The sequence below is a fragment of the Ptychodera flava genome, chromosome 19, assembly GCF_041260155.1.
Source record: "Ptychodera flava strain L36383 chromosome 19, AS_Pfla_20210202, whole genome shotgun sequence".
In the NCBI taxonomy this organism is placed as follows: Eukaryota; Metazoa; Hemichordata; class Enteropneusta; family Ptychoderidae; genus Ptychodera; species Ptychodera flava.
The window spans coordinates 10,337,330-10,361,967 of NC_091946.1; the positions used below are offsets into that span (position 1 = coordinate 10,337,330).

Here is a 24,638-nt window from a genome sequence, read left to right on the forward strand (position 1 = left end):
TCCAAAGCTCAAATATGACTTGTCCAATAGACGCCGAGAGAGCATACTTCCTATAAAATTGACCATTGCGTTTGGCAAGAAGTTGAATGTTACGAAGTAGAGAAATGTGACAGTGAGTCAGCATAAACACAATTTGTGAAGAGAAATTGTAAATATTTGTTTTGTCCGTCAAAACAAAGCCTGTCAAATAACCACCCGGCTAGACTACGTGTTATGAAAAATAAACCAGATATTTGACATGGAGACGACTGTACATAAAAGTAACCATACTGCCACAGTTCAAATGACCAAGGTGTGTTGAGATTATCTTGATCGCGTCAATTTGTGCAGATTAAGTAATGGTGCAAATTAATGCTAATGGCCTTATTAAACGTGTTGCCCCTGTGGTTGCCAAGGTGTGTTGCGATTTGTCCACAACGATCGCGTCCATTTGTGCTGATTCATGCAAATTTATTCTAATGGTCTTATCAAATGTGTTGCCGGCCAGGCCGCCATCTTCCAGCAGCGTGCTCACAGTAAAAGATTGAATCATTCAGAAAATGGGGCCTGAAGTGAAAACAATTTTTCCTTGATATATCGGATAAAAACGATAATTATCGCTTTCTAAATAGCGTTCTAAGTTTAGAAAATAGCTGTAGTTTAGAGAGTCGGGGTTGGAGTGGAAAAAGTTTTCCAAGGATATATCGGATAAAAACGATAATTATCGCTTTCTAAATAGCGTTCTAAGTTTAGAAATTAGCTGTAGTTTAGAAAGTCGGAGTCAGTGGAAAAAATTTTCGAAGGATATATCGGATAAAAACGTTGGTACACCATTTCTGTTGTCATCTGTATATGCCCTAGTGTTTCAAGGGGAAAAGTGTGAGCTTGTAGGAGCAGTCTTGTAGAACCTGGAAAATACTATCAGTTTTCCCCAGAAGCAAGTTCTAAAAGCCAAAGCTGAAATGTGACTTGTCCAATAGACCGACGAGATAGTACCTCCAAATTAATGCATTGGCCCTATTAAAAGTGTTGCCGGCCAGGCTGCCATCTCCAGGCTGCGTGCTCACAGTGAAATGTGGAGTGCGTGAGATGAAGTCCCGCAAACTTTTCCAAGAATAATAATAATAATAATAATAATATTGGGTTCTTATATAGCGCACATATCCACAAGTACATGTGCTCAAGGCGCTTTACAATTATTATTACCCCTGGTCACTGGACCTAATATGATACCACTCAACTCCCTGGGGAGCAAACTACAGCTCACATGTGCAGCCAATAAGCGCAGCAGAGCTAAACACACACATTACAACCACTGTCCTACCAGGTACCCATCACTCCTGGGTGGGGAGAAGCAATGAGGAATAAAGTGTCTTGCCCAAGGACACAACACCACAGCCATGCCGGGGCTCGAACTCGCCATCCTTTGATCGTGAGTCCACTGCTCTAGCCACTGGCCCATGATGCCTGAATATGTCGGAAAAAAGGCTGATACAACGTTTCTGTTGTCATCTGTATATTCCCAAGTGTTTTTATTAAAGTAAAAAGTGTGAGTATGTAGGAGTTTTCTTGTAGAACCCGGAAAATACTATCCGTTTCCCCCAGAAGTAAGTTTTAAAATCCAAAGCTCAAATGAGCTTGTCCAATAAACCAAAAATGGAACAATACTACCACAGTTCTAATGACCAAGGTGTGTTCAATTACGATCGCGCGCGTCAATTTGTGCTTCAAGTTAATGCTAATGAGGCATTGATAAGGCTATTAGCATTAATTTGCACCACAATGGACACGATTGTCGTGGAACTATCTGACCCTCTTCTTGTCTGTGTCTGAATACACCTTGGTCATGCGAATTGTGGCAGTATGGTTATTTACATTCGTCTTCACGTCACACATCTGGTTTATTTGCGGTGGCTATTTGACAGTCTTTGTTTTTGACGGTCAAAGAATAAACATTCACAATTTTTCGTCATCGCTCACTCAGAGCCACATTTCTCTACTTCATGACATTCATTCTTGCCCGTTGCAATGGTCAAATCAATAAGGGGTGCTTTTCTCGCGGGTTTATGGAAAAAAACATTTGAGCTTTGGATTTGCCGCTTGGCAAAACTGATACAGTATTTTCCTGATTCTATCCGACATATCCTCGAACAAATTTTTTCACCCAAGGCCCGATTTTCTAAACTTCAGCTAATTTCTAAACTTAGAACGCTATTTAGAAAGTGATAATTATCGTTTTTATCCGATATATCCTTGGAAGAAATTTTTCACCCAAGGCCCGACTTTCTAAACTACAGCTAATTTCTAAACTTAGAACGCTATTTAGAAAGTGATAATTATCGTTTTTATCCGATATATCCTTGGGAAAAAATTTTTAACCTAAGGCCCGACTTTCTAAACTACAGCTAATTTCTAAACTTAGAACGCTATTTAGAAAGTGATAATTATCGTTTTTATCCGATATATCCTCAACAAATTTTTTCACCCAAGGCCCGACTTTCTAAACTTCAGCTAATTTCTAAACTTAGAACGCTATTTAGAAAGTGATAATTATCGTTTTTATCCGATATATCCTTGGAAAAATGTTTTCACCCGAGGCCCGACTTTCTAAACTTCAGCTAATTTCTAATTTAGAACGCTATTTAGAAAGCGATAATTATCGTTTCTGGCTAAACTTTCTAAGTTTAGATTTAGATTAGACAATTCTAATTTAGCTTTCTAAACTTCCAGCTAAACTTTCTAAAAACGATAAAACACAATTCCGCACCTTAATGCAGTTTTTTGAACAAATAGCAATGCTTAGCTGCAGTGGTGACTCCACTTAAGATAATTTTGACATCCAAAGGTGACTTTGTAGTAAGTCGTGCAGTGGAAAACTTCAGCTGCAGTTCTCAATTATCATAATAAAGCATGCGTAAACTTGTCACAGAGAGGTACCTTTCAGGTGAATGTACACTTTGGATGCCGATTTCATTGTGCAACTGACTATTTTTGTTTTCCATTGTACACTATCATTTCACATTTGTTAAAACATCAGTGAACTATTTTTGTTTTTACCCAGTCCCAGTAGTTTCCGCTCATAGAAAAGTTCATCTCTTATTTGTCTTTCTCTGAACAAGGTCCCTCGATCCACAAATCTATGGGCAGCTATACCATCAACCCTAAAAAAGACCTATCGCTATATTGAACCCCAAGACACTCTCCAAATAAGAGAGAAATGTACATGGCAATTACCTAATACACCGTACTTTATGGCGAACTCTCCATTTGGAAAAAAATATTTATGCTAAATTGTGACATCTTTCAGTATAGAATGGTTACATCTGCAACATGCACCGAAAGCCAACCCTCGAATACGGAATTGTCTCGTCATAATGTGGTAATCACTGTTGCGGCACAAAAACATGTTACTTTTTCATATAAATTAGATAATGCTATATGAATTCAAAGTATCTCCACAAGTCATTTGACAATCATATAATTGTATTTGAGCTTCAATTAATCACAAACGCCAAAAGTATTAAGCGATATTCTCAGCAGTCTAGGAAAAACGGAAAATAAGAGCTTTAACAATAACAGAAGTTGTACAATTAATATTAACACTTACCCATTCCGATGACAGTCACAGACGGGTAGTCCTTGCTTATCTGCTGTAATTCCTGAAAAAAAAATCATATAAACTTCAGAAAAATGATAGCTGAATAGTCTCATATTGACAACGTGTTAAGGGATTTTGTGAGAAAAGACAGATGTCAAAAGCCATCTTTTCCAAGATTTTCTCTGTCGGCAAAAGAGCTGGCAGGTGAATTTTTTACAAGACAATCCAGAAAATTTTATTATGTTAAATGCCAAATTACAGTTATCTTATATCTGTGGTAAAAAATAAACATTATATACATTTTGACTCTAAAATGATTGTTACTATTCGGGGATGGTTACGTAGTGATCAAAGGTGAAAGAAATCGATGCATTTATTTTGTCTTTTTACCATACAGAGACTTTTATATTTTGGTAACAATTGTGATTATTGCTTTAAAGTTTAGCTGTGCCATTGAGAATGTAAAGAAACATAGTTCCATCGATCGTGTTCATGAAGAAATCACAGAGCCTAAACATTTGTTGCAGATTTAGCAGCTTTTTCAAGAACAAAAAAATTAAATCATGAAAAAAGGAGGGGGAAATCTGTCAAAACACTTCATTCCCTCCTCCAACCCCTCTATCCAGTAGAATCATTTATTGTCATGTAAATGTCTTTCCTTTTTGGGGGTTTTGCAGTCACCATAACTTTTCACAGTCAGCTTTACAACCGATATTTGCATGACAATAACAAACAGAAAGGGTGAGCAGTTGTTGACAATGAGTACGCTTCATACAGCCTCTTATCACTCAAAAATAGCGGTTGCTGCTGTATAGCACCATTAGTTGCACCACAGTCCCTGCGAGGGACTGTGGTTGCACTCAGCAAAGAAGTAGTACAGCTATGGACCAGAGTACCTGTGTCATATAAACGGTATAACCAATGGAACATAGGCAAGCTACTCTAAAAAAAGATTCATATCCAAATATTTTAAAAGCCACCAAATCAGAATAAAATCGGAATAAAAATTACATCACTCAATTTCAAAGATAGAAAGAAAAAGGCTAAAATATGCAAATGACAGATAAATGTAGAAAAAGATGTCTGAAAACATGCAAGCTCTGTAAACTTAAGTAAAAACCCACGTAAAATCTTAGAACAGGATTCTGACCACCCCTCTCAAAATACACTTGTCCATCCCTTATTTAAAAATTGCTGAGTCACCCGTTAGGGAATTCTTCCGGGGGAGGGGAGGCATTAAGTCTCTGTAAATAGACTCAAATACAATGTAATGGCAGTGAGGAGCTAGTAATCGGACAAAAAACCATTCTGAAGCTTAAGTATTTGGAGAAAAGAAAACTGACATAATCAGCTTTCGACGGCGTGTTAACTGATTGTTTACTACTAACTGTTTTACCGAGTCCACTTGTATATCACGAAATAAAATTTTGATAAATTATGAAAGAAACAACTGCGATATGTGTGAAAAGTCATGGCTTTATTGAACCATTCCTCCCACCCAAAAAGTTTGGAACACTCGCGCATCTAGTTTTGGTCTGAAGTTGCCCGAGAGTTTTAGCGGAGTCACCATCTACACCATGATGGCGTCATGGTTATAGCGGTAAAAAATCTCATGTAGGAAAAATAAAGGGTTTTGTGTTATGCGCGTACATGTGTCATAGGCTGAGTTACATATATCCCTAAACTTATAATATTAGACAAGTGTCCTCTTTTAATCGATATCTTGTGATGAATGATTCAGCAAATACTTATTGAAGACAATCTAATTATTAATCAAAATTTGAGTTATACAGTTTACGACATATCTCCATAAAATCACTGCGCTTCAAGGCTTTGTAAGCTCAGGTTCGGAATTACTACTAGAAAAGTATGCCTGTACTCACGGAAGCTTTTTCTGGCGACCTGCACGTTGCAAATATATGTACAGGCGGCGTTGGTAGGTGTACAAATTGTTTCACAAACTCCAAGCCGATGCCCCTACTGCATCCTGTAATCAGCACTGTTTTTGCCTCCAAAGATGCCATGCCTATGTGTTAACCTTGATGATATTTGATCGAATGAAAACCGCACTGTGTGAAGATCGAAGGTGCCAGAATGTTTAACAACAACCACGATTGTTCCACAATCTGACAATGACATGGCATGACTCAACATTCTGAGACTGGCTCCGCTATCGTTAACGATTACATAATTCCTAAAGAGTGTGCCAGCTGATGTTTTGTATCTGCTCAGGTGTGCTTGGCCACGGGTGATAGAGGGACCGTGGCTTGGCATTACTTAAAATAGAAGTATGAGGTCGGTCGTGTAGTCGCTGAAAATGGGAAGTAAAAACAGCCTTTTGTACTGCAATATTGTGACGAAGAGGACAACTTTTTTGTTTTCATAAATTCTGTCATTGTAGTCGCTAGTCATTGTCCTTATATGCTCAGTTTAAAGGTACAGCTTGCAGATGGGGAACTTTCTCTAAACAACTTTAATTGAAAACTGAAACGTTTTATAAAAATTGGCGTAATTTTACACAAACTCATTTCTCTCGAACCATGCTGTTGTTTTGTCATAAGGATACAGCCTGGACGAGTTGTAGAATTTCCATTAAAGAATATTTATGAAAAACAGAACATTTCCATTACTAAACTTACGATTGGCAAAAATAATCATTTTATTCATTTGCCAAAACCCCCCAAAATACCACGCACACACACATTTCCTGCCGTTTGGACGAACTGGAATTGTAGATGGCCATATCAATTTTATCGTTTCAAGGTAAGCTAGCGGATGGAGTTTCACACGCTTGACAAGTATTGCGAGTCTGTGCGATACCACCAACCTTGTCATCGATCAGGGCGCAAAAAAACAAAAGAGTATTGTTTTCTTTCGTTTATACAGGTGGGAATATTGTATATATACCGATGGTGAGTATATTAGTCCTTAAATGCGGTTTGCATCACATTACGATTGCTTGTCATGTCTTGTCAAGGCCTACGTCGAGAAATTTTAGCAGCTTTTAAACTAAATATCACATTCAAGTATATTATGATTTTGAAGGGAAAGTGGGGGCTGTTCGCAAATGTCCTATGTTTATAAATGTCCCTCCCCGACTGATTTTCCCCTCTCCTCTCTCGCTACAAGGATATCGCTACTAAGGTTATATTAGCCTTCTTTTAGTACATAAGTTAGTACCTGCTACGTACACTGACATACACCTCTCACTTGTGGTAAAAACTCTCAAATCGTACTCTGGTACATACTTGCACCAAACCTCTGTGAATTGAACGGAGTGAATTGATTGAATAACTTCTGTGAAGTCTGTCGCTTAACTTGTTGGTATTGTGCCCGGGTGGTGTGGTCACGCAGTATAGTAGCACGACCCACAGGCCATGAACTACCTCGTACGCCCGACCAAAATACCAGCTTTAATACAATACCAAGCAATTAGCAGGGGCTGTTGATTATAAACTTGTACCATGAGAATTATTTCCGATATAATATCATTCTCTGAATTGAAACGAGACGAATCAGATCATTTCCCGGTATGTTGTTCATTTAGATGTTATTCATTTAGAGTGACGGTTGATCACAACACTGACGGAGATCCATCGCCCCGCAGTTGAAAATGATCGTTGGCGTTTTGACTTCTTTCGTCAATTAAAGAAAACCTTGGGTGTGGCAAAGATAGATAATTTCTGCAAAACATTATGTCTTCAAATATCTTTGATGTAAATGATGCTCTTGAACTTCTTACGTTAATTTAATGAAAATCTAAGGTATGGCGCAGATAGATAATTTCTACAAAACACCATGTCTTCAAATATCTTTGATGTAAATGATAATGTTGAACTAACAGGTGTTTGAAAAGTGCTGCTAAAGACATGTTTACTCGGTCTGAGAAGACAAATTATCATAGAGACACCTATCACGGAAGGACGTTTTCAAACTGAATGCATTTGAAAAATGTGGAAAAGCAAAATCAGATATGCAGAGAAGTTTTACGGAGATTTCGCAACTCAGGAAAAATGAAAGATTTGGAAAATTAAGATAGAGGGTGTTATAAAAATTGATACGCTATATCAAAAGCGTAAACATTGCGATGGAGAGAAACCTGTTTGAGAAAATATGATGAACGAAAAGAGTGTTTGGAATGTAATAAAATTGAGAAAACGAGGTAAGCAACAACAACCAGATGATTGGTTGATATATGTGTATTATGGAATGTGATAGGTAGATTGTCCAAACATTAATGACTCGAGAGATAGATTTCTTAACGAGTTCGACTAACTTGGGGTACATGTATAACTTGAACTGATATGTTCGATTACTGACGGTGAAATACTGAAGGCTTGAAGTAAGTTTGAAATATAAAGTAAACATTCCGAAAAGTTTTTATAAGCAAGAATTTTGGATTCGGGGGAGGGGGGGGGGAGCGAACGATGTTCGCAAAATGTCCCATTTCATATCTCTCAGTTTCCCGCCAACTAGTTTTCCTCGCTCATCGCTTGCTTCAAGGAAATATTTACTAGCCAAAATGGGCGTTCCGATCATCTCTTCGTGAAGCCCTGGTATCATCGCGAAGCAACGACTGGGAACGCCTGTGACTAGCCCTCTTTACAAAAAGTTTATAACCTCTCCCCCCTCCCAGTGAGGAAAGAAACCTCCGCAAACTACAGAATCGAACTCCGGTTCAGAGTTGTCTAAAGATTCTGAAAAAAATTAATCGATTGAATAAGTGCCCTGACTAGCAGCAATGTGGGTTGCGGCGATTTTGGGGAGGGATCGGGGTTTCAATAATTGTTGGGCAAAGATATGGAAAAAAGATCAAGTAATATTTTCAACACTGCACTATAATGTGAATGCACATAGAAAGTACTTTTTTAAGTATGGGAGTTCAAAAAGAAACAGCATGTACATGACTGGTGACTTTTTAAACAATCCAGATGAGAAAAGAAATACCAATAAAATAATCATAAAAATGCGTTCAATGCACATCCTTTCTGACCTCAAAGTCTAACAAGGCTTAACTTGGTCATCATCGACTTTGTTCATCATCTTATAGATAAAGTATAATTATTCGTCCATGAAGATAGATAGCATTCCGGTTGCATCATATAGTATTGAAGGGCAACAATTTCTTGTATTCCTATTTTGTGGGAAATCGCCCGGCGGTTAAGGTTGCACTCAGTTACGCCCTCAAACAATGAAGCTTCCAGTTATATTTCCTGCTCGCTCGTTAGGCTGCGTTCACAACCAGATATGAACTGAATTGCCTCGCGTGCACATTTTGTAAAGTACTTCTTGGGGTATTGGCTTTTATGACATTACATTGTTTTTATTCCCGAAATTAATCCAATCTATCTAAATTTGACATTATCCCCACTGTATTACGCAATGAAAAAAAAGAAAAGAAACCATTTGAAAAATTATGATCCAACAATATCTGTCGATGCAAGTGCAAATGGCTGAGCAGGCTCTTAACTGGCAGAGGTCGCGTTTGCGTATAAATTCTGCATATTTCACATATAATTGCCATGTAGAACGAGTTGACCTACTTCACAGTATCTCAATGCGCCCAAAAACGATACAATCATCTGTGCCGCGCCGTGTAGCAGCAAAATGAGTTCGTGACCTTTGAAGTACGCGTTTCAAAAAATAAATACCCATGGAACCTGCTCACCACGCCACGCAACTCATGTACAGCTGACTATGGTGCACTTGTCAGGCGATGGTCGATGATTCTGGTTATTGCCTATATTGTCAAGTTCAATGCCTAATTTACGGAAACACGAACTCTGTCTAGTGTATTCGAAGCTCTGCGTACAGGTTGTGCACACGGCCTCTACCACGTGCTGTCCTGTGGACAGTGTGGTACAAATACAAGCCGTCGGCCTACCACCGTACCGCCGGGAAACGCAGACCTATTGTACGCAGGAGCATGGCAGGAGCTAGCCTACTGCTCCTGATTTAACATCAATGCCAACATGGAAATCTCATGAAAATTTGTCATTGTTGGTTCTGTAGCTAATACAATCTTGAAAAGCAACTTAAAAGACACAGACTGTCAATACGTCGCCATAATATTATGCTGATCTCAGCGGAACCATGCCGGAATATAAATTCGCTGACACACACACAAGATTGAAAAGTGTCACTCTACATCTCATTCTCAGAGAAAAATGCATTGATCAAATATTATGACGCTAACCTTCGATAATCTAGCTTTTGGTTCGCTATGTCCAGAGTAACCCACACGATTCTTAAGTCAAACGTCGACACGACGACATCAACAGTCAAAACTCAAGATTAGCGATCAGCGCGGCCGAGTGACTGAATTCAGAAATCACTTTGTGTAAAATGTTTTAGTATAGCGCCCTCAAACATACTTATTTAGCCTCCGATAGACTTATACAGGCCACAAATTTTCTTTTACTCATAACTTGATAAATTCGCAAAGCACAACCACCAAAAACTAATCAGTTCTTGCAAATTTGAAGAACAAATTGTGTGCGAAATGTGATCGGAATCTGCCAAGCCGTTTTTGAGATATCGTGCTGCGCACGCGAGGTAAAAATGAGGTGTTAAAATGTCTGAAAAAATTAAAATCAGGTAAAGCCCCAGGTCCAGATGGCCTTCCAAATGAGTTCTACAAGTATGCCTCAGACATTATTCTACCTTTACTTGTTGAGCTTTTTAATTGTATTTTTGAGTCTGGAATTTTCCCGTCAGAATGGACTATCGCTATTGTTATCCCGCTCTTTAAAAAGGGTGACAGAAAAGATGTGAACAATTATAGGGGTATTTCTCTTCTCAACGCATTAGGAAAAATATTTACTGCGATCCTGAATGACAGATTAACTAAGTGGTCTGATAACGTAAATATCATTTCAGATTGTCGGCTGGCTTCAGAAAGAACCATTGTACTACAGATAACATCTTTGTTCTACACGCTATTATACAACCAGATATGAACTGAAAATGCTCACGTGTTTCATTATATATTGCATTTATGTGCAAGTTTGAACCTTTGCTACATGCTTTGCTACATTTAAAGTGTTATGATCAACACAATGAATTTCACCACAGATCAATTCTAAAGGTCATTAAGTATTCAAATATGTAATTAGCTGAAATAAAAATAATTAATTTCTTTGAGTACTGTCATTGTATCACAATATAGTCCAGTCAATCTACGCCAAAAAAGGGGTCAACCTAGGACTAATTGCAACAGAAATTATTTCTTTACCATGCATTTTGGAAAGGTCCTAGAAATAACATACTAAAAGTATAATAAAATCTAAGAGGTGCAACAGTGCCTAATTTGCATAAATGTAAAGGGGGCTCATGGGTATAAAATTGTCGCTGATAGATGGTTTCTACTTAAAATATGTGGCTAAACATGATTGTGATACAGGTTTTTTGGCTTATTTGCCTCCTTTTTGGTCTAGGCAATGTTTTTGAAAATATTTTGTCGTCATAGAAATATTCCTCATTTGCATAAATCCAATATGGCCGCCACAACACTTCACTTTTCTTAGTTTTTCTCGAATTAATAACTATTTTTAAGCTACTACTGACAGCAATAGAATAATTTTTTCACATTGTATTTTAGACAAGTCCTAGAATAACATACTAAAAGCCGAGTACAATCTAGAATTGTAAACAGTGCCTAATTTGCATAGATGTAAAAAGATTATGGGTACAAACTTAGTGCTGATAGAATGTTTCTTCTAAAAATAATTGGCTAAACATGATATGTTATGCAGGTTTTTGGCTTATTTGCCTTGTTTTTGGTTTAGGTAATGTTGATGGAAATATCTAGTCGTCATAGAAATATTCCTAATTTGCATAAATCCAATATGGCTGCCACAACCTTCACTTTTCTTTGTATTTTTCCCAATTAATAACTATTTTTAAGCTAAGTCTGACAGCAATAGAATTATTTATACACTGTGTATTTCAGAGAAATCCTACAATGACATACTAAAAGCCTTGTACAATCTAGAAATGTAAACAATGCCTAATTTGCATATATGTAAAAAGATTAATGGTTATAAACTAGGTGCTGATAGAATGTTGCTACTAAAATATTCGGCTAAATATGATATATGCGGATTTTGGGCTTATTTGCCTTGTGTTTGATTCAGGCAAAATTGATTAAAATATTTTGTCGTCATAGAAATATTCTTCATTTGCATAAATCCAATATGGCTGCCACAACACTTCGCTTTTCTTTGTATGTCCCTAATTAGTAACTATATAAGCTACTTCTGACAGCAATAGAATTTAATTTTTCTTTGTGTATTTTAGAGAGGTCCTAGAATGACAAACTAAAAGTCCAATACAATCTAAGAGGTATAACATTACCTACTATGTATAGATATAAATGGATAATGGGAGCAATACATTCACTGATACAAGAAATATGCATATTGAATTGAGAAAAATGCGACATCATGTTCAAGTAATGTATGCATTTATCTTAATTTTTGTCCAGGCAATATTTTTGAATACATTTTATCGCCCGAGAAATATTCCTAATTTGCCTAAATCAAGTATAGCTGCCACTGCATTTCACTTAAAAATTATATTTAATCTACACAACAAGTAGTTTTTGTTTCCACTCTGTATTGAATGTAGAGAATGACAAACAAAATGACTATTAAGAGGGGAGACAGTGCATAATTTGAATAAATATAAAACTTAGAAAAGGAAACAAAATCGTTGCTGTTAATATATTTCTTAAAAATATATTCAGCAAATTGATATTTAATTCAAGCAATTTGATTATTTAATGTACTTTTTGTGTTTGTAGGCAATGCATACAATCATTTAAGACTCCTCATTTTACATAACTGCAATGTGCTCCTCCTACCACTTTACTTTTCCCTGTTTTGACCTATAGTATAAATGACTATATATAATGTTAAAAACAACGGAGATCATTAGAACTGAATTTTAGTAGGAAGTTACATATCGCAAGTTTAAAGGCCTGTGTTGGCACCAGATTTTCTCATCAGAAAATTTACCCACCAGATTACAATTTCAATGGAAAACAAAAGGCTATTACACCTCAATCATTCTCTTACAGACTAGAACAAAGGCGATCCCAGGGATCGCGAAAAGTGCATTTAATGAAGTTGTGCATAAGACAGCTAATTTACCCAAATGCTAAATTGGTCATAGATGCAATACAAACCTGGTGCTGATAATCTATTTACGAAAGTGATTTAAGAGATAAGCTGACATTGTAATGACTATGTAACATCATTTTTTGTTTTTAGTTCAGGGAATGTTTTCAAATATATCTTACAGCAATAAAAAATTATTATTTGCATTTGTCCAATAAGTCAACCATGTCACTTCCTTTTTCTAATTGGAATATGAATTATTCTTCACCTTAAATACTTAAAGGTCCAAGAAAGGTATAGTCAAAGTCTAATACAATCTACATTGTACAAAGGGCTAATTTTAAAAGATTTTATAGGAAATGCCTACACTGTATTAAATGTAATAATTGAAACTTGAAATGTTTTACAATATCGTAAAGAGAGATTGGAAGTTTTTACTAACATTGCCAAATATATTTTACCTAATTTTGAGCGATTCCTCATGTGCATAAATCCTATATGATGACCATTAAAATAATTGACGTCAACTTATTTTAATTAATTATGTTATCAGTAAAATGAGAAGTTACATTAAGAGACACTACTTTTTAAGTTATTTAATACTTTAAATTCTTCCTATCGAAAGATGTCCATTTTATAACTTGAATGAATATTTTGCTCAGTACAAAGAAATTGACGTGGTTATTTATTTTCTGTGTATTTTAACTCATTGTAATGATTATATACAAATAGGGCCTACAGAATGAAAAGCCCTGTAAAAATAAACAATGATTGATTCGTATAGTTCATTTCAATTATCTAGAGAATTTGCATAATGTCAATAACATTGTCAACTTACTGGAAGATTTGGATTTTCTTAATGCATACCAAAATGCTTGGCCAAATAACCAACACTTTGTACAAAGCGAGGCTGAAGAAAATTTGTGTTTCAGCTCTATTTTCTTTTATTTTCACCCTTACCCCGTATAGATTAAGTGTTGGTAAAATGTAATTAAAGACCAGGTTGTGTGGTCACTGGTAAATCAGATATACTTTTGACTGTGTGCAACTTGCCTGTTCATGCCACATACAGAAATTTATGATAATAATGATAAATAAATTATAATGATCATGATGATGTAGAGGTACAAATGTTATACTATATTGCCAATTATCATGAAATATGGATAAGGAAACTGTTCCTTTATCAGCTGAAAGACATTACAATAATCAAAGGACACTGCATTTCTCAAAATTTTGAAATTTCTTGAAGACAAAAATTGAAAATTAATATAAAGTCATATAATGGACTGAAGAGAGAGATTTCCTGTTTAATCTTACCGTACACAGCCATAGCATTTAAGGAAAAACTGAAAAAAATCTGTTGACTGAATCATGATAATCTAAATCACTGGTAAATGCAAATCTAGATACTTTTCATAATGTTACATGGTCTAGCTGCTCTTTCAAATTTTCATGACCGTGAAACAAGAAAACCAAAATGTGAAGGGATTTGCATCACAGAAGCTGCCGTTAACGAGTTTATCAATTTGGATATCAAATTTGGACATCAAATTATCATAAAATTGGTTATCCTGTATTTTGAACCTTATGGAAGTCTCACCTCAGATTGGCCAGACTCTCAATTCCTTGAGTGATCGATCTTATTGGTGATAATACAAAAGTCTAATAACCTGCAAATGGGAAGTCCATTACATAACAGCCCCATGAGTGATACTTGCACATCTAAGATCTGATATGATACGCAGTACAATTATATCATCCTATGCTTCACATCTTTTCATTGAGTTGCCCTTCCCCATACTTATGGGTTCTACCATGAACTGCAGCAGCATGAATAACCCCAGAAGAAAGCAAAATCTAGACTTTCTGTTGTCAACGAAAGGATTCTGGCTGTAAACAAATGAACCACCTAGAGGAAGATGTAAACAGAGAGGAAGAGGAAGAAATTTTGATATGATAACGACCATCATAATAATTGTCATCACCACTACCATCATGGTGATTCAAATGATGTTCGTATTTATACTAATGATAGTTTTAATAATGAGAAAGATGATTCACAGGCACAACTGTTAAGTGTTGGGAACCATTTATTAGTAACTGAATATTTCCATCGTCATTGAAGATAGTGACCAAAAGCATAAAATATTCCTTCAAAAATTTTGCTGCAATCGAACATGTTATAGGATAAAATGTCTGAAAATGACAATTGATGTCAAATTATTGAACACGTCCAATGATTTTTTATGAATAACCTTATCGTCGTAAAAGAAAGAAGAATATCCAAAGAAAGAATTCTGATTCCCTTTATTTAAATAGTAATGCTCTGAAACTCTTCTCTTTATTCATTGCATTTCTGAATAACCAGAAAATGTCAATGGAAGCTATTGTAGTGTTATCGTATTCAGAAGACCGTTTGTGTCAATTATGCAAATTAGGCCTTTTGTATTAAAATAATTAGCATGCAAATTAGGTCAACCTCATTTGTTTTAGGTAATTCTTGCAAAACCTTAACAATTTCATTGAGGAAAAAAATTGTTGGAATATGAGCTTAAACATTCATTTTGTCTGAAATAGTGGAAAAACTGCGAATATATGCAAATTACTTAATTTGCATAATCTTTATTGTTCAAGACATTTAGAAAAGAACTTGTTGAACCTTACTAAATTGTATTGCAATGAAAAAAGTCACTTGAATTCAGTTTACATGTCCAAAATATGAGTATAGCAGTCATTTTAAAGGCGATATATAGCTAATTTGAATATATGCAAATTTAACCAATTTGCACCCCTATATTTTCCTATACTTTTAATATGTCATTAGTGAGACCTTTCCAAAGGTCATGGTGAAGAAATAATTTGTTGCAATTAGTCCTAGGTTAAACCCTAAATTGACTGGACTAATATAGCATGTGTAATTACCTTTGGTCAAGTCCTTCAAGCTCTATATGCCAAACCGTGAAAGCTTGTTAGCTATTTATGCAAATTATGAATTAGCTGACATGAAAATGCAAAATGACTTTCAATACTGTTATAACCTGGTATAATGATCAATGTACACAGCATGTTTCGCCAAATTTTATCAAGTAAATGCCAGTATATATCCCTAATTTGGAAGGTTCATTAAATATGCATATTGGGAATTGGCTGAAAAAAATGTCAAATGACTTTCAATAATCTTGTATCATAGTATCTTTAACGTACATAGCAAGTTTTGCCAACTTTGGTCAAGTCAAAACAGATAAATATCGCTAATAAATGCGGGATATCGGACCGCAGGCGGGCGAAGATTGCATTTGGCAGGGCTGTGTGTTACCGGCGTTACACGGCCTCCCACCTGTGGTGGGAGGCCGTGTAACGCCGGTAACACACAGCCCTGCCATGCAGAGCTACATTATAAGCGCGCCAACCCAAACTCACTGCATGGACATCACATTTACGAAATCGAAGTCCAAAGTCAACTACGTCATTGTTAGAATAAGAGAGGTTTTCCATCAAACGGGACCATACCACCACAAATTTTGCACAGATGGCGTTGCACTGGCATTGAAAAAGGGTGCATGGGAGCATGGGAACGCGGGCAGTTTCCCTCGCTATGGGTAGGAAATGCATTGAGCAAGACACACTTCCGGGTTCGCAAAAAAACGAGGATCCCATTTACGGGGCGCTCAAATATAACTATTTGCTGTGATACATAGCAGAGGCGTATATGTTTGTGATGCTGAGAATAACATCAGTAAATAAATGACGGGTTTTAAAAGTTGCGATGAAACAGACTTCTGAAGGTAGCTCGCTTGGGGAACACGTCATCCCGGCCGCTGTCCGCTTTGACCCCAGTAATTCACACTGGTTTTGGTCGGCCCCAGGTACCCAAGTCACTTCGACCCCGTCACACTTTTGCGTACATGTCCACGGAGACGATTCAACATGTTCAACAACAAAGCCAAGACAAAAATTGAAAATATCAATAAAATGGCTTCACAAAGGCTGAAATACACGATACTCGATGAAGTATGAAGTTTATGAAATGAAATCAAATTGACAACACAAGTGTTTGTCTCGGGTAATACTATGCCTACCAGTTGAAGTTGAACTATTCTACAGACTGTTTTTTCCATACAGTGCAGTATTTGTCAGTGACAAATTAATCTTTGCAATACATTTTTTTGCGATGAGCTGGAAATTTGATTAATATCGAGTTAATGTACATAAATATTCCGTTATTTACTGGGACACGTTTATTTTCTCGATCCGCTATCTGCGGACTACGTGCTGAAGTACATTGACTGTTCATGTCAACGATCGTTTCTCCCTCTGCAGAGTTTCTGTATCCCGTTCAACAACGCTGTACCTCGATCACACGATAGTGACGCTATGTAGCTGTGCAGTATTGAAACTTATCATAAAATGGCCACCTCGTCTAACAGTAACACGTATTGTCAGGATTATCGTACGGAAAAAAGACTGCAAAACTAAGACTTATGAATCTTCATCAGAATTGAACACATCATGATTGTACACGAGTATCAACCGTGAATGCACGTTGAGCTCGGCAGTTACACAAGCATGGTACGCTACATGCATAGCCCTACGAGTATGGCGACAGTGTCCGGCTTTGGCTACGCCGGGGCTACGCCGCCTACCGGAGGTGGGAGGCGGCGTAGCCAAAGCCGGACACTCTCGCCATACTCGTACGGCTAGCTACATGCACTGCCGCGATGCCGATCGTATGCATTCCAAGGCCTATCCCGGAATTTGTTTCACAAACAACCTCAAAGGAGAGCAAACATACTTCTATGGACAATGACGAATACGTTTCTTGGCGAAGCAAAATCAAAACAGTGCAGCAGTACATGAAGTAGGTCATGGCCTTGGACTCTGTGCACGAACCTGATTGGACACTTCAATACCTTTGACCCAAAGTTATTATTCATCAGCACTTCCATGCCATGAGGCTAGGTAGAGAACGTATTACGTACGCAGTGTACGCTGTGTGTTAGGAACGCACACAGGGAATGCACAGCGTACACTGCGTACGTACGCAGGGCTAGCGAGAGTTGCCGACATCGACGGTTATTTACGAAAAAAGAATAAAAGACTGGCATTTTTGGAAGCGATCGAGTAGCTGCGGTAGGCAGGGATACGACTTGGGCCCAAGAACGCTGAATTTCGGCAGTAATTTGGCTTTTTACGTCAAGTCCAAAAATGGATTTGAAGTCACCAACTCTACGTACGGGTCTTTGCAGGGCTGTGGTGAGCGGGGCTATTAATAGCTGTAGCGGAACACACAGCATCGTACGCAGGGCTAAGAACGTATGTACTCATTTCTGGCGATCGAGCAGCGAGGGAAACAATCAATTACCAAGGATGAAGCTAATTTGCTAAACGATATTTTATCTTGAATAGTGAGTTGAATGAGTAATAAAATATCATATTTTTAATGTTCAATACGAGGTTGAAACACGGAGGGACCGTGGTTGAAACCAGAGCTATCCAGCTGTAGCCAACCTGGACAAGCACATTTCACAGCGCCCTCAAACAGTCGATTGTTTTCACTTGTCATACGCGGCGTAACAGAAAAATTAAAACTTTCATAACTTCATTAATATCCAAGCCACGCCCACCAAAACCTTTTCAGTTCTAGCCATTTGAATTCTGAAGATGTCTACCAAATTTGACTGAAATACGTTCAGCCGTTTTTGAGAAAATGGACCAACAGACAGACAGACAGACACACAGACAGACATCGCTGCGACATAACCTCGCTGCGCGCATGCGCACGCGAGGTAAAAAACGGTTACGGGGGGGGGGGGGGGGCTGGAGGAATTCAGGGGGGATTCGAAAATTTTGGGGGTAGTGGAGGGGGGACTTGAAAATTTTGGGGGTAGTGGAGGGGGGACTTGAAAATTTTGCTCTACCTGTAGGGGGGGACTTGAAAATTTTTGGGTCCCTTTTGAGTTTTACATTTTCCAATTCCAAGTTTTTGTAGGTAATTCAATGAAAAATGAATACCATTTTTTTATGTCATCAAAATGTTGTAATGTTAGTAATAATTTAACAAAATCTAGAACCGTTTTGTCACATTTCATGACTTTTATCTCGAAAAAATCTAAAAGTGTGATTTGTCGAAAAAAAAAAAAACTTGAGCCTCGTAACAGGGCAGAAGCAGCAACTGTTAATGATTTCTGCAATATTTCTATGCAATATAGCAACTACAGTTTCTTGCTATCTCCCTACAGCATGCTCAAACACACAATATTTAGTTTGTCGACAAAACCTGTATATATAAATATAAATATGTATTTGGTGATAATTTAATTGGAGTCCAGACTGACAGTCAGTTGTCAGTGATACAAATGCATGGTACACATACACAGGCTGTGATAGCAAGCTGAATACTGGACAGTTCAACATGCTGTAGGAAGTAGAACAAGAACGCAGTTGTAAAACTGAACAAAAATATTGCCAAAATTATCAAAGTTTATACAGCTACTGCCTACGGGTAGTGTCACTATCAGATACTACCCTGCTACTGCATTGTCACTGTCACTGCATACCTGAACAGTGACAGAGACAGCTCTGACTCTGATGTCCATGGTAGTTGAAGAAGGGTTTGGGTCAAATGACACTCATGACAGTGAAACTCACTTGTACACAAGATCAGGCCAGAGAGCAACACATGGAAGAAAACATATAAATGTTTGAATTCTGGCATATGAGAATAATCAAATATTAAAGAAAAAAGATGGGGTCACCATGCTTGATTTTCTAAATTTTCACACTCTTATTATAAAATGATACAGAAGTAAAACTTTGAATAGTAAAGACTCGAAGAAAAAATATGTGACCAAATGGAATTATTTATTTTTTAACCAAATTTGCAATTATCACACCCAAATTTCAGAGATTAAAACATTTATTTGATGGAATATTTTAACTTTCCGGTATTGTCAATTTTGAGTAGCATCTAATTCATATAGGTCTTGTAGTTTTGAAACAATTTTTTGGTAGGTCACTGTGCAATACGGCAATTAGCCACACTGTAAAAATAGCGGACGCTGGACGCGTCTTTACGCGTTCAAAATGTACATGTCGGTGTTCAAATTTGAACGGTTAGTGTTCATATTGTTAACACTAGTGTTCATATTATTAACAATGATGTTCTAAACCTGAACACGTAGTGTTAACAATTATCTCCTTCAAGTGTTCAAAAACTCAGCATCACAGAAATTTTACAATACTGTGAAACAATTAACAATCTTTTGTGTTTTTTACTTTACAATGGCCATATTAACTTTACTACTGCCTCGCTGTCCGGCATACGTACACGGATTTTAGTGTAACGAATTTCACAATAAGTGGAAAATATTTCGGTCTACAATTGCTGAAAGCATGTTTTTTCTAAAAAATGAAGTATAAAAATAATTTTACACGTTTATTACGGGTTGAAATTTTGAAATTTTGAAAAGAAAATCAAAAAACCACCATGGACGCTTTAATTTTAACATCGGCGTGCAAGAGGCGTTCTACTTCTTAACACTTGGTGTTCAAGTTTGGTGCCTTTTCTTATCCCATGATGCATCAAAACGGAAGTTGCGACATGTTTCTTGTAAGCGCACGCTGAAGTCGTGATCGTGCGAAGCAAGACCAGAAAGGGTAAGTTTTCTCTCCAAAATATTAAAAGGTATTGGATTTTGAAGCATCTGTATTATTATCCTTCGAAATTAATTGTATTGTACTTTGAAAAAGCTTAACTACGTGAAGAAACCTTTATTTCTTTCAGTGGCTGGTGGACCATACCCCGGCGGTGGCAGTCTCTGGACGGGTGGGTACCCACGCTCGTTAGCAGAGTTTGAAATGTGCCCCTTTTCCCAGATTTTTCTCTGAAAAACACCCCCTTTTTTGGAAAATCTGGAGAAAATCACTGCCAAAACACCCCCTTTTTTCCGATATCTGGGAGATTTTACCTAAATGTTTGCCAAGACATTTGAATACCATTATTTACCAATTTCAAAGCAAGTGTGCTGACTCTGGTGAAAAAGGAACACATAATACACTAGCTTAGGATGGGTTGACTTTGTGTTTGATGTGCACAGTAACAGACTGCCTTGTTCAATGTATGCTTAGTAACATAATGAAAACTTGAAATACAGCGATCGTTCAATGTTTTGTCTTCACCATATGTTCATCAGTCACACTCATATACAATCACTTTTCTGATCCATTTTGATCTTGTATTAGTTGATGGCTCTTGAGTTATTAGACATCATCCGCCATCTGTAGCTGCAAAAAAAAAAAATCCTTTTGTAGAAAAATCACTTGTAGCTAAGGGAAATTTGCCACCAGCTACAACCATTTCTTTCACTGAATTTCAGCAAAGATTGGATAAATAGTACTCTCCTGCTTTCAGGTATCTATCTATCGAATACTACAATCTCAACTGTTAATACAACTATATGTACTACAAAACACGACATGTAAATGTCAGTACAATAACCGGGTACAATCTACTGAATAACAGTTAATTCAACTAGAAATACTTCTTAGTACAAAACAACCACATGCAACTTTTATTACAATAACCTGAACAGATAATCTACCAAATAAATGACAACCAACCCAAAGAGAAATACTACAACTACAAAACACCTCAAGCAAGTGTTAGTACAATCTATAAAATGACAACTGATTCAACTAGAAATAACGGTAGGCATTCTCATGTTGATTCGCTGACTTGAGTTACCAGCGATGCCTTACAACTTGTAAGCTAGTAGCTATGGACCAAGCTGTGATATCGCAGTGGTGTTGTGGCGTCTATCGAACGCGCTCGGGTCAAGGGTCATCGCCACAGACCTTGGCCCGAGCGCATTCTATAGACGCCACAGCACCGCTGCGATATCACAGCCACTATGGACCAAACAGCACAGCTAGCTACATTTTTGCTGCGGATCCGTAGCCCTTCCACTCCCTTTGCTGGTTGTGTTGGGGGAGTCCCCCAACACAACCAGCAAAGAGTTAGTTACAACCAGCAAAGAGTAGTTACAATCACCTTCACGATGTGATGTACGGTTCTCCCGGGACGGTTCTGGAGTCCCCCCAACACAACCAGCAAAGAGAGTGGTAGGGCTACGGATCCGCAACAAGCTGTACATTTATTAATTTATGCGTTTCGCTAAGTTTTTGAAAAGACTTACTTGACTCGGAGAACTCACTTTCCAACATTTGAATCACTTCTGGAATCACTGTGTGTACTCCAGGTACACATCCACAATAACCGCATCTCAAACTGTCATTTTCACCGACAAATTCCATGCAATTTCTGCACAGGTTTTGCATCTCCCGCGAAGAACACCTCTACCATCGACCGCCATATTGCTAGTCATACACTAAGTTGTTGTTGGATGTTGAATTAGCTATCTCCCCCCCCGGTAATACAGCGTATAATTCATAAAACACAAGAACAAAGTTAACCATCACAGGGACGGTCACTGGATTTCTGAAACAGCAGAACATACTAAATTTTAATCGAACTGATTTGAGGGGTGGGCACGCAGTTACAATCACCTTCACGATGTGATGTACGGTTCTCTCCGGGACGGTTCTGGATCATGGCTTGGGGGACCGCTGCTGGGTTTTACTCTCTCGAGTGAGAAAGCGTCTTGGGAGAAGAACCAGACCTATTCTCGGAGGGTGATCTGAAAAAGTGCCCCTTTTTCTCGATTTCACGGACCTAGATGTATCCGGAATTTCCGACTAAAATCACCCCTTTTCCGCGAAATTTCTAACGAGCGTGCGTACCCGGCTGCTCCGAGACTGCCACCACCGGGGACCATACACTAGCTGTGAATACGCAGCAGTGTTTTGGGCCATGGGGTATCGATCGCACTCGGGTCAAGGGTCATCACTGGAGCGATGACCCTTGACCCGAGCGCGATCGATATGCCGCATTACCGCTGCGTATTCACAGCCAACACATGTCTTTTAGTAACCACAATCGCATGTAAATTTTAGTTAAACATGGAAGAATATTGTTTTAGCATATGAGAGTTGGCTTTGCTTTTACTTTTCATCAGTTGATGACACGAAGAAGCCAATATTTTGTAACATTGACGAAAAGAGGCACTGTATAAAAAAGTCACCCTCTTTCCTTAACCTACTAAGGCCAAATTGTCTTTCATTTGAAGTCTCATGTCGCCATGTATTCTATTGTTGCATTATTTTCAGGATGTGAAAAGTTGGATGAACGTGAAATCCAAGAGTTATTACAGAAGCTATTGGTACATAAATTGAAGAATATGAGTGTACAGATAGCTGTCTGGAAACAAGCTTGAGAACCTCAGTTCATCTCTGATGTAGATTTGAACTTTCGAGGGTTAGTAACTGAATTGATAAGTTTTCTGTATTTTTGTTCTGAAATTAACTGAGCTATGTCCAGAACGCTATGATTAACTAAATGTTACTGGAGAATAAGCTTTCAAATACTTGTAGTCGCCCTTATCAGATGCAATGGTGGAATGAAGAATTAAAGCAGAAAGCCACAGAAAATTCACAGTGAAAAATGTACACTCTAAATTTCGGAATTTTCTGAAATTTCCACTCTGAATTTTCTGTCGCTTTCTGCTTCAAATCTTCATTGCACCCTGGCATCTGATGAAGGAGACTTCACGTCTTTGAAGGCTTATGCCAGTAACATTTAGTTGATCATAGCCTGCTACCAAATCTTTGATTATTTTATATTTTAGATCAAGAAATCTTTTGTTAACGGTTTGTTACTGATTTTAGCTTTGCTGTTAAGGACGTAGACCTAATATCATGGGTGAATGTGTGGCATCATCCTCAAATGTTTACATCCCAAGCATTTTCTTCAAAACGGCCAGTAAGATTCATTTAATATTTGGAGTACAGGTTTCCGGGGATTTTCCTAATCATATATCTACAAGTTATGATGAAATACACAAAATTGTATTTTGAGACATTAAAGACATTTCAGACATTTTTAAGACATAAGGAATTAGCAAAATGTGATATATTCAAGTGAGCCAAATTTTTAGCTTTTTCAAACAGATGTTTTCGTACGTTTTTGCAAGTATGAACATATAACGTAATCCACAATAAGTAAAACCTGTTTTGTCACTACTTTGTTCATATTGTTACGTGCAGAGAAAACGAACAAAAGGTGAACTCAGCAGTTAAGTTTAAACAAAATTTATTACAAAAATAAAACTAATTGCTAAGTCAGGGACAGAGTACAAGCTTTAAAAGTGTACAGACTACTTATCTCAGCTGGGACGGCAAAGCTCCAGTCTCAGAGTTGTAACAGTCAGTCGGATGAATGAACAGTCCTTCGGCTTGCAGGCTTGTAGTTGCACAAAGTCCACAGTATAAATCCAGCGTTGACAGTGAAGGTCTTGAAAAGTCTTGAGAATGACTACTGCTGGAGTTTAGTAACACACAAGAGACACGATCCCAAAAGTCTGACTGGAAGCTGTGCACGTCCCTTTTATAAAGGCATATAAGAACAATCTAGAACTTTTATTGACATGCTAATTACTGTTCTAAAATTATCTCCCTTACACAACTAATCAACTTTCCAGAACATTCCAAACATGACTAATTGAATTCAAGGTTGTGAGGTCATTAAGGGCAGTGACCTTGAGAATGTTCTAGACTAATTGAACTCAGGTCATGATGAGTGTGGGGGAAATGACCTACATAACACACCCCCTCTTCAAAAAAAGAAAATTTTTCGAAGAAAAATCTTTCTTTTACAAATGTAATCTTAAAAGTGTGAACAACAATAAACTCTAAATACGAGAGAGACAGTCTGCAATTAAATTGTCTCTGCCTTTGATATGTCTAATGTCAAGATTAAACTCCTGTAACATTAAACTCCATCTTAGCAATCTCTGATTTTTGCCTTTAAATTTCTGCAGAAAAAC

General features: G+C 37.5%; 1 protein-coding gene across 3 annotated transcripts in view; it reads right to left on the reverse strand.

Annotated features, from left to right (window-relative positions):
* Window positions 1–10,101, reverse strand: part of LOC139118526 (C-signal-like) — a 29,347-nt gene extending 19,246 nt beyond the window's left edge. The window contains exons 1-3 of one of the 3 annotated variants that reach the window (XM_070681867.1): window positions 9,774–10,101; window positions 5,461–5,646; window positions 3,587–3,638 (exon numbers count right to left, since the gene is read on the reverse strand). In XM_070681867.1, the coding sequence (XP_070537968.1) occupies window positions 3,587–3,638; window positions 5,461–5,601 (193 nt within the window). In that variant the 5' untranslated portion in view covers window positions 5,602–5,646; window positions 9,774–10,101. Of the gene's footprint in view, window positions 1–3,586; window positions 3,639–5,460; window positions 5,740–9,773 lie in introns of those variants that run through there. The other 2 variants (XM_070681868.1, XM_070681866.1) reach the window with 2 other exon arrangements.
* Window positions 10,102–24,638: the final 14,537 nt, after the last annotated feature.